Source organism: Herpailurus yagouaroundi, unplaced genomic scaffold (genome assembly GCF_014898765.1).
Source record: "Herpailurus yagouaroundi ecotype Mexico unplaced genomic scaffold, PumYag 29, whole genome shotgun sequence".
Lineage (NCBI taxonomy): Eukaryota > Metazoa > Chordata > Mammalia > Carnivora > Felidae > Herpailurus > Herpailurus yagouaroundi.
The window spans coordinates 29,349,885-29,364,557 of record NW_024412377.1 but is presented as its reverse complement, the minus strand read 5'-3'; the positions used below and the strand labels follow the sequence as shown (position 1 = coordinate 29,364,557).

Genomic DNA, 14,673 nt, shown 5'->3' with positions numbered 1-14,673 from the left:
CAGTTTAGCAGTTAAAAAAAAATTCCAGTGCCCTAGCCAAAAAAATAAAGACTTCCACCAATCTCTTTACTTGCACCAATCTGTGATTCAGGCACTTAGAAAGCATCATAGAGCAACAATTACTAAATAAGGTCTATTTGTTCAATAATGTTAAAAAGAGCCATCATGAGAGACAGGAAATACAATAAAAATCTTCAGCATGTTTCTTAGCGTAGAAACATAATTATCTAGAAATGATCCTGTCATATAATGAACAAGATCATATATAAAAAAGAGTTCTAACCAACACGAAGAAGTTTTGTTTTATAATTATCAAAAAGAAAATATGAGAACTATATGTCAATCTAGAATATTTAACTAGAAAATTGAATCATATAGTATGCTTTGGTTTGGGTAGTCAAACGTGTATATGAATTTGTAAGTAACATCAAATCCATAAATTACATTACTAATTTCAATTAATGATTCATCAGTCTCTCAAAAATTTTAAGAGTTTTATACATAGAGTTCACCAAATAATCAATAATTTAATAGGGACTTTCTTTTATTTAATTATAATTTTTATAAGCACAAAAAAAGTCCATAAATTCAATGAATAGGTGTCTTGAAACTCCATCCTAATATACTACTCAGACAAAAGGGAACACTTAACTCTAATCACCAAGAAAAGATCCTTGATCCTTAAGATTTGCTACTTAATATAAATTTAAAATTCTTTCCCATAATTTTTTACAACAAAAATCCCCCAAACTATATTAAAAGACAGTAGGATTTGAAACTGATTATTGACTGAATTAACTAATTTGAAACAGGATTATTAACTGAACATACACACAAACTTTTCTTAAATGTACTGATTCAAAATAGTTTTATAGCAGTTACCCTCATTTTGACAGAAAAAAAGGTGAAGATGCAAAACTAACATAACTTATGGAAAATACAGATGATAGAAACACTAATGTGCAATTTAGTAGACAATCACAGATAATATCACTTGGTACATAATAGGTGATAGACCTGTGATACAGAATTACCAAATCTCAGACAGTTGTTCCAGATAAAAAATGAAATTACGAATTTAACTTCTGAGGTGTGAGCATTAGTAATAAAAACATAATTGAGAGACATAAAGAATTATAAAATATAATGAAAAAAAAAGAGTAACTAAAAAAAACCTTTTTTACATTATAATTACATATTTGCCCAGAGTATGATGTGGGAGTAATGAGATTATTTTACCTTTGTCTTGAACTTCTTTTGAAAAGCGCTCCCTTTCAATAGCTGATTCTCTTTCTATTCGTTCAATTTCAGCCAATGCATCCAATTCCACTTCGTCATATATAGGTCCCTGTTGTGATACCTGCTGCTGATTCTGTACCACAGAAGTCTGGGGCTGTTTTGTAGCAACTGAAGTGTTCTGTTGTAAAACAGGCACTTGATTTGCTGGAAGGAATGCTGTTTGTTCTTGCTGCGACAAACACTGAGCAGCATTTAGTGGGCGGTTTACATCCTGTGGAGTAATGGGTGTTTTTGAAGTCTGTCCTGGGTACTGCACATTAAAAGGAATATCATTTTCTGAAACATTGCTATTTTCCATACCAGAAAGCATATCCTCTTGCTGGTCCATGTCTGAAGACCTTACACGAGAAAGTCTTAATGTAAGTTTAGTAGAGTCCTTGGATGGAGAACTAATGATATCATACATTGCAGCTTTCTCACTCTGGTCTTTTTCGTCCTTGCCTAATTTCATTTTCTTTTGCTTCTTTTGCTTTCTTTCTGGAGAATCTAGCAAGATGTCTGGTGGAACATCTCGAGGTGATGAACAAGGTAGAGGCTGAGACTGAAGGATTAAAGGTGGTCTTGATCCTAGAAAAGCAATTCAACAGGAATGAACAATTGTGCTAGTTTTATGTGTTCGTACACTGATAGAAATACTAAATATGTGACAATATAGTAATGCTAGAAAAAATATTAAGGAATTATCTAATCTCAGCAACTTATTTACAAAATATGAAAAGAAAGTCTAAAGACTTGTCCCATAATCTTTGAGCTTGCTGGTAGATGATCCAGGTTTAACTGAAGTATGAGTATTCCATCTGCCAGACCAGCATTATGTTATTTCTATTTTTGTTCTTATAAAATATAAATACTTTGTTTGAAAATAGCAAAGGAGTTCATTGTTTCTAAAGATGATACAACACAAATATTTTGGGCAAATATTTCCTATTCTTTCACTTAATATTTAGGAAAACTAACAAATCTAAAGTAAGAATAAATCTGTTAAATTACAAAATAACAAATTAATCCTAGAAACTACACTCACATGAATACTTACTGGTGTAAGAAAAAGAAAGTGGGAAAAATGAAAATTTTTAGAATCCTTACTTCCTTTACAAACTGATGGTAAATTACTGATTTATACCTTTATGTGATGTTCTCTTTCTCCCTCCACTTAAATAGCATTCACACATTCTCTTCAGCTTGCTAATCCTCCTTCTATTAGAAAAAATTTAAGTCCAGCAAATTTCAAGGCTCAATAAAATATCTTTGGCCCAGATCCCATTAATTTAACAAATGTTATATGATACAAATAAGTGGTAAAAATAAACTAACCAAATGGAAAAATTCTTTGTTAACAAACTGTTAAATGAGGAAAAATGCACTGATATGCTTCAAAAATAAAAGTATGATTGTTACACTGCTTATCATTAGACTATAAAAAGTTTAAAAACCCGTAGGAAATTATAAAAATCAGTCAGGGTAAAAGTGCTTTAAAGAAAGAACCTAAACCTAGACTTGTCTTAAGCTAAGGTTTCAGTGTTTAAACATATGTATGATTTTTCCATGATACATAAACCTGTCCTTTCAATTAGCAATGTTAATATTTAAAGTATGATATACAAAGGGGCGCCTGGGTGGCTCTGGCTCCATGGGTTAAGCGCGCAACTCTTGATTTTGGCTCAGGCCATGATCTCACGAATGTGAGATGGAGCCCTGCATTTGGCTCCATGCTGAGTGTGGAGCCTGCCTGGGATTCTCTCCCCCTTCTTCTGCCCCTCCCCAACTTGTGCGTTTGCTCTGTCGCTCTCTCTCTCTCAAAAAAAATTAATTAAAAAAAACCTTAAAGTGTGAAAAATAAAAATATAACTTTTTAGAGAACATATCTAAAATGTGATAAAGATGCAACTGAAGCAATTTACTAGAAATGTTAGTTTGAGGTTATACCAACAGATAGTGTTTTTAAACAGCTTATGGGGACATTAAAAAGAAAAGAAACTAATATTTTTGGACCATTTATTTTGTGTCAGAGCTTGTGCAAGGTGCTCTGCACATCAGTTCATTTAAATAATTTACAACAACCTTGATTTGCATTATCACTATTTTGCAGAAAGGAACATGAAGCTTATAGTGATTAAGAAATTCGCCCAAGGTTACATAGCTAGCAAACCTGAAACGTTTAAATCCAGATTTTTCTAACATTTGAATTATAACATACCATATTGCCTTTGTATTTAAAATTTGTGTCACATTATGTGTATTTTATTTTTTAAATTTTATTTTTATTTATTTTGAGAGAGAGAAAGTGTGCGCACAAGCAGGAGAAGGCAGAGAGGGGGACAGAGAATACCAAGCAGGCTCCATGTTGTCAGTGCAGAGCTGACATGGGGCTTGATCTCACGAACCATGAGATCATGTCCTAAAAGCAGAAATCAAGAGTCAGATACTTAACCCATGGAGCCACCCAGGCGCTCCCAAATTGTATATATTTTAGAACTTAAAATTCCAACAATTCACCTAAAATATCAAATTAGACTGATGATGCATTCAACCTTCCAAACTAGGTGGAAAACAACTTCATGAACAGAAGTAGTAGTTTCTGATGAATAATGTGTTTGTAAGGGTGTTCTAAAGTTTTTTCTTTCTATCTAAAGTTATTTATCTATCCTCAAGAGTTTGAGGAAAAATGGGCTGATTATCTAGATCAACTAGCTATCTCACTGTATCTCCTCCCTGGCAGTCTGAATAATTTCTCACTTTGACAATACTTGTGAGATATGTACCTAACTTTGATGCCTAACCTACAAATAGAGTTATTCTGGAAGCTGCTCTTTCAAAAGCTGAGTTATTTTTATCCCTGAAAATTCACAGAATTAAAGAATAAGAATGGCTCATAAAAGTTCAACTTTCACCTTGGGAAGAATGTCTCTGATCAAAGAGTTGGAACACAACCTGTGAAAAAATTGTCTTTATAATAAGAGGCACACCAGTCCATGATTTAGATGGCTATCATCAGAAATTCTCAAGGATAGAGAAACTTTATTAATAATCACCTATATTGTAATTAATTACAAGTTAATTCTTTAATATGGAATATAATATTCTCTTCCAATAACTTTGGTAATTCAAATGATCACACTTTAATTTTAAGTACTTTCAAAAGGCCTGAACTTGGGACTTAAATTCACAATTTTATGAATCTAGTGTACGCAAAAGTCCACACAAGGTTCTTTGGGAATTTGAAGAGAAAATAAAATTCATGTCCATAAGATACTACAGGATAAGTTATTAGAAAAAATATAAACTAATGAATGGCTTGAGATGGTTAAAAGAAAAGAGTCCACGTAAGGTGACCCATTTAACTTAGAACTTAAATAGACAGGATTTTAATAAGCAGAAATGAAAGTATGTGTAAGAGATTTAGAGAGAGAATATACAATAGGCCAGATTTTGATAAGTGACTACATGAGAGCTAAGAGACAACTTTATGATGATTCAGGAGTAGGATGGCATTAAAAGGAAATAAAATGGCAGAAAACAGTGAAAATAACTTTGAAAATGAATTTGAAATACCAGCTAGAAATGAGGAAATTTTGTCTGGAAACAAAAGATTACAACTTAGAACACAGGACTGGAGACAAAGACATTGACTTGGCAATCCTATTCACAAAAGTAATTAATGCTGTTACCAAAACTGAATGAAATAACCAAGGGAAAAAGTACAATGGGAGATTAAAAAGTCTAATGATAGAAATCTTGAGGAGTCAGAGAGCAGACAGAAGAGCTAATGAAGAAAAAAAAAATCAATGAAAGAAACATGAAGAAAACAGGTGGACTTGATATGAAGTAAGTTTTTTGGGGGAGGTGGAGATGAGGGAAAGCTGATAAATGCTGTGGTCTGAAAAGATCATTGGATTTATCAGTGAGAACAATACTGTATATATTTGAAAACATTACCAATAGTTTACAGGGATGAGTACAGGTTTGCTTCTTTCCTACAATAAGTGAAAAACAATAAAGTGTAGCTTTTGGTATCTGCACTAAGAAGTTTGAGCTCTTCACTCAACTGCTGAAGGAAATTTTAGTTACAATACCTTTAGGAGTCCCATCACTTCCAGCAGGGGAGCATACTGGCTGTGGAGACCTCAAGGGAAAAGAGGCAGCAGCATTCCTCAGTGTTGAAGAATCTCCATCCTGAAAAGAATATAAAATGTCTATCTTAAATGATTGGAGAGGCTTTAGAGAAATCTTAAACAGATCAATAAAAGATAGAAACTACTGACAGGTAAATTGTTGGTATTCAAAAGCATAATTCTTCTGTATGTTCCTGTTCTGCTCATGGTAAATCTTAGAAGAATTGAAACTGTATCCAAAAGAATCAACAGCCTATGCATGGCAATGAATAAGAAAACTGGTATTACTACTAGGCTCCATTTTTGTTTACTATTTTCTACAAGAGGAGCTATGAAGGCCATACGAGGTTGTAAATGTCTTGAGGGCAGAGTTCACAGTCATCTCTGTTATCCTTATATACACGTAACTCATTGCCAAACCAATTAACATATAACTTATCTGATAATACCACAAAACCAGTTCCAGTATGTGGAATACTTTAAAACATCAAAGCAATGCTAAATTTCAGGGAATAAAGATTTGTACAAGTCTTACAGGGAAAAAGAGCTTGATACTAATAAATAAAGGTTCATTATTTTAAAAACATTTTTGTGTGAACAAGTATTTAAAAATGAAACTAGATTTCATTAAGAACCAAAACTTTTAGGCCAAGGGTTGGCAAACTTTTCTTGTAAAGGGACAGATAAATATTTTAGGGTTGTGGGCCACATACAATTTCTGTCACATGCTTTGTTGTTGTTTTTTAAAAATGTAACAGCCATTCTTAGTTTGTAGGTCAAACTAATGGCCAGTTTATCAACCTTGCTCTAGACCAAGCTCTGTAGGTATAGGAATCACATTGTTTATAGCAAGATTCTCAGACCTAGTATAACCTTTGATACACAGTAGATATCAATTAAACTGTGGGATCAAAATACTAGGTTACAAAACAAGTATTAGAACTATATTATTACCTTAATGATAACTAATATATAACATACGTCACTACTTAGCCTGTGCACCATGTGTAGGTAGTCGTCACTTGAGCCATGTCTAGGATTATCAGCATGATGATTAGCTGAATTGCCAGACAACGGACCAGAAACTTTATTATCATGTATGTTTCTCAAACCACCTGCAACAATGGGACTTGATACTGATGCTGAAATTAACAAGAATAAAAACAAAAAGCTTTATAAAAATAAAATTCTTAGAGAAAAATAACAATTGTTCACAAAATATTTTAAACACACAGAAATTATAGAAAATATAATAAGCACTTGTGTACGACTATCAGAGCTGGATCAAATCTTAGCACTGTGTCACATATCATTCAGATCTATTTTTGAAAAGAAATAAACCATTAGATAAGGCTGAAACTCTCCATGTATCTGCATATTCCTCTCCTCTGTTCCCTCCCCCTTACTCTATAAAAGTAACCACCACACTGAATTCAAACTTTGCTCTACCTATGAGTATTTTATACCTTTCCTATAAATGAATATAGTCCTAAATAATACATAGCATTGTTTCACATATAACTTTATATAAAATGGTATACTATATGTATATATCCTTCTATACCTTGCTTTCTATTTCAATGTTATGTTGAAATGTATCCATTTTTATACATGTAGTATTAAATTCACTTATTTTAAATAAATATATTCTGCTGCATAATGTATACAGCTTTCCATTCTTAAGTCCAAATGTTTAGATGGCTTCAGTATTTTTGCTGTCATAAACAATGCATATTCTTGTACATGTATACATGTACATATACATATATTTGTATATAATGTATATTCTTGACTTTTTTACAAATGTGTCTAGAAGTGAAATTGCTGGATATGTCCACTTTTTAAAACTTACTGAATATTAACAAATAGTTTTCCAGATTACTTATGTCCATTTGTACTCCACTGGTAGTGTATAAGAGTTGCTACTACTAATCTATATTCTTGTCAACAATGTTTGTCAGCCTGAGATGGGAAGCTCTTTGTCAATTTAATATTTGTATTTTCTTTATTAATAGTGAAACCAAGTATCTTTTTATGTGTACTAGCCATTCGGATTCCCTCCTTAACACAAAATCACGAAGACAGTCTTCTGCATTTTGTTTTAAAATTCCACAGTTTTGTTTTTTTCACGCTTAGGTCTTTAATGCATCTTTACGTGTAGCTGAGACAGGAATCCAATTTTACCTTTATCCACATGGATGACTAATTGTCTCAACACAATTTATTAAAGAAACCAGTGTTTCCCAATTAAGATATAATACCATATGTATCAAGTTTTTATTTGTTCCTGGGTATGTTCCTAGGCTCTATCAAATTCCATTTCCCCATGTTCTACTCCTCCACGGACCAATAATATACAATAATATACAATAAATCTTGGTAACTGCCAGACTGAGCTTCTACATCTCATTCCATTTCAAATTATGTTGCTATTCTTGGACTTTTATTCTTCCATATGAATTTTTAGAAGTTTAAGTTGCACAAAATCCTGCTTTAGATTTTTATTGGTATTGTATTGAGTTTACAGATTTGGGAAAATTTCAATCTTTACCCTACTGAGTCTTTCCATCCATGAAGATGGCATAACTTCATATTCTTAGGTTTTCTTTTAGCTCTTTCAAAAGTTTTATAATTTTCTTCACAAAGGTCTTATACATTGTTAAATTCATTCTTAGATATCTTATGCTTTTTCCTTTAAGTTGTTGATAATATTAAAGAAAGATTATACTTATAATTGCTTATTTTAGGTGTATAAAAATGCAACTAAATTTTATTACAATGATCTTGTATCTAGTAACTGTGGAATATTTTTTAAGTTCTATTATCTTACCTGCAGCTTCTCTTAGATTTTTTTTTTTTTTTTTTAAATTTTTTTTCAACGTTTATTTATTTTGGGGACAGAGAGAGACAGAGCATGAACGGGGGAGGGGCAGAGAGAGAGGGAGACACAGAATCGGAAACAGGCTCCAGGCTCTGAGCCATCAGCCCAGAGCCCGACGCGGGGCTCGAACTCACGGACCGCGAGATCGTGACCTGGCTGAAGTCGGACGCTTAACCGACTGCGCCACCCAGGCGCCCCTCTCTTAGATTTTCTATGAAGACAATCACTTGAAAACTAACACTTTCATTTCTTCCTTACCAATAATTAGACATATAACTATACATACAAAATATATACATATATATATATGCATATATTCGCTTATCTTCCTGTATTAAAACACCCACTACCACACTAAGTAAAAGGGATGATTGTAGGCACTCATGTCCTATTCCTGACTTCATGGAGAATGTTTCTCATTTTTCACCCCTAGGTGGAAAGATCAGGATAAGGTTGTACCAGTCTCTTCCTATTCAGTGAAAAGCTTTTAAATCATGAACAAAAGCTAAAAATTTTTAATGTTCTTTAGGTACCTATTATGAGGCACACAGCATCCCCAACCTCTTAAATTTGTGTTAACTGTCTAATAATTATCCATGTATTCCCGATAATATATCCAATTTTATCATACAGGCTACCAACACTGCTTATTTGGTTTGGTAATATTTATTTAGAAATTTTAGGTGACAACTGGTCTATAATTTTCCTTTTTCACAGTTTCTTCACTATACCTGATTCTGGTATCCAGATTATCTAACTCTATAGAATGAAGTAGAAGAGTGTTGACATTTTTCTTCTGTCTGGAATGTTTGAAGATTAGAATACCTCCTTTGAATGCTTGGTAGAACTTGTAGATAAAACTGTCTGATTATGTTTTATCCCCTCTGCTTCTCTTAAGGGAGAGAGAATTTGAACTACTAAAGGATGTATGTGCATTTAAAATTATGATAGATATTGTCAAAATGTTCTCTAAAAAGATTGTACCAATTTATATCCCAATGAAGAATGTAGGAAGTTCAAATTTCCCAGCACATTTGTTGATACTAGGTATAACTAAAAAATGTTTACTAATCTGGTTAATATATTTCATCGTAATTTTGATTCATATCTCTTTAATGTCAGCCAGGCTGACCATATTTTAATATAGGCATTAAATCTTTCTGGTGTCCAATTTGTTTTCTTTTTCAGTATGTCTGTTTCTTCTTAATTCTATTTTTGTCTTCTTCGTATCAATCTGTGTAAAATCTTGGTATATTAAAACTTAATACTTTGTGTTCGTAATAAATTTTGAAAATATAATTTCCCCATATTTACTTGTCCTTATGTATATTCAAATATTTATATTAAAATTATAATACAAAATATATACTATACAAAAAATTATATTAATCTGTTTCTTCATTTCTGTCCTTAATTTTTTAAGAAGTGAATTACTAATTCACTGTCCTTAATTTTTTTAGAAGTGAATAATTATATTTGGTGTTTATATAAATATCTTTCCTAGCAACTATATTTAATGGCAAAGAATTATTCCTGTTGATGAAGGGGTTCATTATGCTCATCCTTCAGCTTCTCTGTATGGCTAAAATTTTTATAACATAAGGTTGAAAAAAAATGTTTCAAATGTTACCTTCCACATATTCTAAATTCCCATATATATTTGCCTAATTTCTGGATTCTGTGTTGTCCCATCTACCTATCTGTTTGTTTCTTACCACTCTACATGTTCTAATTAACCTTAATATCTAGGTGGGGCTAATCCTGGAGTAACATTTCTAGTTGCTCAAATATCTGAGAATTTCCAAGAAATGACTCATTACCGAATAGGAAGATGCCCAAATCATATTTCTCTTTTGATTTTGTGATTTCAACTTTTCTTCTGAAAAAGCTGGATTTATCTTGTTTAAAAAACAACAGTAAACAGAGTAAAAATTTACATTCTTTCCTACACATACAATTGTGTATATGGATATTTCCATAAGAAACCAATGCATCCTTTTAACATTTCCCTTTCATTAGTTAAAATGTTCTTCATATCTTTGTGTGCCAGAGTATACTAATATTTTACAATTATCAAGAACCTATATAATACATACATACTTATATTCAGCACTCACACTAAAGTCTGTAATTTTGGAGTTGTCTATTCCAAATGTGTGATCCACCTCCTGGTTTTCCCTTGAATTAGTGTATGAAATAATCTCAACCTAGTATTTCATTATCTAGCTTTGAGAAATCAGAAGTTGGTGGTTTTGATTGATGACTACATTAACAGTTTGTAAGTTGAAAAGTTTATAAAAGACATTTGATTCCATGTATGATAGAAAAGAAGAATACACACAGGAACTAATAATTGACTGCAAATGTTAAAAATTTGCTATTATTTATAGGGGACAAAACCAGGTATTTGTTAACAGTCTCTTCTACACTTTTTATAATTTCTCAAAAAAAGTATAAATTTATACTATTAATAAAAAACTATTTAGAAGCCAGGACATACATCCCAAGGCAATATAACCTTACAAAGACATTATCAGCTAATTTCAACTGAGAACTAGTAACATAATCCCAGAACTTTCTCTACCAGCACTGTATTTACTTTATAGTAAAATTTTCACACTATACATACTTCACCAATTAAAACAAAATTCTCTTTGGCTTAGTGCTATGTAAGAACACAGCCCAATTAAAAAAAAATATTCCTAATTTCATAACTAGATACACTCAGTTGTATAATAATCTAATCCAAAGAGTCATGTGACAGGGATCCTTTTATCTCCCAAATGATGAATTTCAGGGTCCTGTTTTAGTTTGTATTTCAAAAACTATTAAAAAAAAAATTTATTTGCTTAAATTACAGGCATTCCCTGTAGATAAATAACCAACTTTCTTACCTTGCTGCATCTGTGGATGTGTTGTATAACTTGAAGGATGGGAATATGGCATGTATCCTGCAGGGCTTTGTGGGGCATATGGACTAGGCACTGGGCTATTTTGTTGTGGCATAAATCTGTTCCCAGAGCTTGTCTGTGGTGGCACAAACCGGCTGAAACCCAAAATCCAAACAAACAATATCAGGATAGGAAATAAATATGCTATTCCTTAAAATTTCATGGTCATAAAATTCTCACAACTCTGATTTGTATAAAACAATACCTATGCAAACAGAAAATTTTGAAAAGTAGATAATATAAAAATTATCCCCAATTGATAATCTAACAGTTAAACTAAACAGGTAATTAATTTATTTCACTTGCATAAAAGTATCCCTCTATTTAAGATAAAGTCATGCTCCCTAAATTCTACTCTACAAATTTTCTTATCTCAAGCACATTTTATTTATTTATTTATTTATTTGAGAGAGAGAGAGAGAGAGAGAGAGAGAGAGAGAGAGAGAGAGAGAACACGTGAGCAAGGGAGAGGGGCAAAGTGATAGAATCTTAAGCAGGTTCCACCCTCAGCACCGAGCCCAATGCAGATCCACTACCCGAGGATCATGACCTGGGCTGAAATCAAGATCAGATGCTTAACTAAGGCACCCAGGTGCCTCTCAAACACATTATTTTAACACGTTCTTTTGTCTGTATGAAATTAAATTACCAAGATGGTAGCTACTTCAATTAGTATATTAGAGCATTTCTGCATATAACATTTTAAGACAAATGTTTGTGTGAGTTACTATTTAAGGCTAAGCATTTCAACTTTTTAACTACATATAATTCACCTTTACCTAACTGTATGTATACAGCATAAATTCACAAGCATGCTCATCACAGAAAATAGTACTTAATAAAATGATGCATATATTACCTGGAGGGGCTATGTGAGATAGTGGTTTGTTGATAATTGGAAGATGCAGGACTACTGTGCATGGAATTCTGAGAAAGTTTATACTGAGGCATCATCATTCCTACACAACACATAAGAATGGAAAATGTGTTTTTTGTTTTAATGGTAAAGTATCTTTAAATGATTTAAAGCAATTGCTCTATCACAAACATTCAAAAGTTCTTTCTGTTCTTTCCTTTTTTTGACTCACAGGTTCATTTTGAAGAGCAAAACACAGAAACTAAATTTCAAGCACAACCAATTTTACTAAAACATCCTTTTACCATATAACTAATGCAAGACCAGAGATAGAGATTTTTTTTTTTAATTCTACTTGCTTACTTAATGTCCTATCATTTAGCCTTAAAATTGAAAGAACCTTTAGAAGTCACCTTTTCTAATCCCTGACCAAATACTACACAATTACTTCTACAATAGGTCCTCTGGTGGTTTTTCCATTATATGGGACATACTTTATTACATACATCCCCAGTCTTCAGGAGCTTCATTTCATTCTATTTGTTTCACTGAGATTCAGACCTCAGTTTTAAAAAGTACTACTTTATTGAGGGGCCCAAAGTTTCAGTTGCTGCCATTTCCATCACAATGTTTTGATGCAAAACAGAACGCTCCTATTCTTTCTTCTCCGATAATTCTTTGCCACAGTAAGGATTAAATGAATATTTGACTAAAGAATGAAAATGTGAGGAGGACAGCTTTCAGATTTTCATATTTCTTTTCAAGCTAGACATTGTTCCTTCAATTATTACACAAGGTCTCATATTTCTTTTCAAGCTAGACATTGTTCCTTCAATTATTACACAAGGGGCATTTTTTTTTTACATAGGAGATGCAAAAAAATCCAGTTATTTAGGCATTGTAAAATCAAAGATAAAAATCTATGATTACACCTGAACTTTCTTATGATATGTATAGCCAATCTTTTTGGAAGCTTTACACATCATATCACATTCCCAAATTCCAGTTCCTGCTATTGATATGAAAAGTTCCTTTTACCAGAAACATTCAAACAGAAGCTACATGTTCATTTGCCTGGAATACCTCAGAAGGGATTCTAGCTCTAGGAGAGTAGTTGAATAAAACGAGGGCTCAAAATCGCCTGGAAAACTACCACTAATAGTGTGTTTTCTTTTATATATAGTCTAAATTAACTTCTGAGCTTTCTCTTCCAACTCAAATTCAGTAGTAAGTCATATGTTCCATAGCTTAATAATTTAAGTACTATAATTACTGTTGATGATTTTTTTTTTTTTTTTGAGCGGGAGAGCAATCCTCTATGAGATGATAGTTAAAAAATGTTTCCCCTGAATTAACAGGCTGGAACAAGCTGGGATTACTAGTTTGAAAGCAATGGTTTTATTAAAAAAGAAAGAAAAAAAAAAGGGGGGGAGGGGGCCCAAATAAAATTCCTAATAGTCCTTCCTGATTATCTCAAAGCTCCAAACAACTATGAATAAAGTGATTTGCATATTATTAAATTTTCTCCATATGTGTGACTCACATTAACATTTAGCAATCAAGAATCACTTTTCTAAATTATAAAGCCAAATATCACCAGGGAAACGCTTAGAAAAAAAAAATCACAACACACAACGTGTCAATTCACTTTTTAATGCTAGTTTGTTTTCACAAAGTATGATATGGAGAAATTAACGTTTTGGGCTAAAATATAAGTGTATGTAGTATAAAATACAAAATGTGTGATTTAAACGTGAATACTCTAAAAAGTTTATTAGAGTAATTTACTACCCAAATTAAATATTTAAAAATATGTTACAAAATGTAGTATAAATAGCTTTGGAAGACTTCCTTTATTCAATTTTATATCCACTCACATTATCTTATACTTAATGCTCCTTTCCTGTAAGTTTTTCTTCTAATCAATGATCTCTCCATATTTTCTTTCATTCAACATTCTTCCAGAGCATTTGTAATTCTAGATTTACTTTCACCATTCCTATCTGTCTCCTCCTACTGCAATCTAGCTTCTTGGTTCTAGTGAAGATACAGTGTCGCCCTGCAGACTTGCCTTCAATTTGCTGAAGGGGAGTTTGGGCAGAGGCATCTCCATTGGCTCACTTTGGGGAATGAATAGTAACTATGCAATTGCTTAAAAACACAATTCACACACAAATACATAAAATTAACAAATACTATTTAAAAAACAAGACAAAACTAGGAAAGGGAATGGAGGGCTTCATGGAGGTACTGTCAATAAATCTGCCAATATTCTTGAATACAATTCATCAGTTAATTAAGTTGGACCTTCCTGAGCTGTCTAAACTATTCCTTTCTAACTATTTTAATCTTGAGAGCCAAATAAATACTTGGGCTTGCCAGATTCAGTACCAATGCTCCTGGGTACACCTTGATTACATAAAAATTGTATCTATATTGAATATCATATCTTTATGCTTTTTATAATATTTATTATAAATAAATTTTTCCTTAATAATAATACTTATAAACCTACTCTTCTGTTGCTAAGGCAGCAAAAGAGTGAAACCAACTGCTACCGAACTATGAATATAA

The 14,673-nt window shown here is 32.3% G+C and overlaps 1 protein-coding gene and 1 long non-coding RNA gene across 4 annotated transcripts in view; one reads left to right on the top strand and one right to left on the bottom strand.

Moving 5' to 3' along the window:
• Positions 1-14,673, bottom strand: part of NIPBL (NIPBL cohesin loading factor) — a 200,111-nt gene that overhangs the window by 93,638 nt on the left and 91,800 nt on the right. For all 3 annotated transcript variants that reach the window (XM_040495519.1, XM_040495510.1, XM_040495529.1), the window contains exons 5-9: positions 12,103-12,202; positions 11,187-11,338; positions 6,393-6,553; positions 5,373-5,472; positions 1,240-1,866 (exon numbers count right to left, since the gene is read on the bottom strand). In XM_040495519.1, coding sequence (XP_040351453.1) covers positions 1,240-1,866; positions 5,373-5,472; positions 6,393-6,553; positions 11,187-11,338; positions 12,103-12,202 — 1,140 coding nt within the window. The remainder of the gene's footprint in view (positions 1-1,239; positions 1,867-5,372; positions 5,473-6,392; positions 6,554-11,186; positions 11,339-12,102; positions 12,203-14,673) is intronic.
• LOC121043609 (uncharacterized) lies at positions 12,462-13,511 on the top strand. Its single transcript, XR_005796936.1, has 2 exons — positions 12,462-12,895; positions 12,947-13,511. It is a non-coding gene; the product is annotated as an uncharacterized LOC121043609 (long non-coding RNA).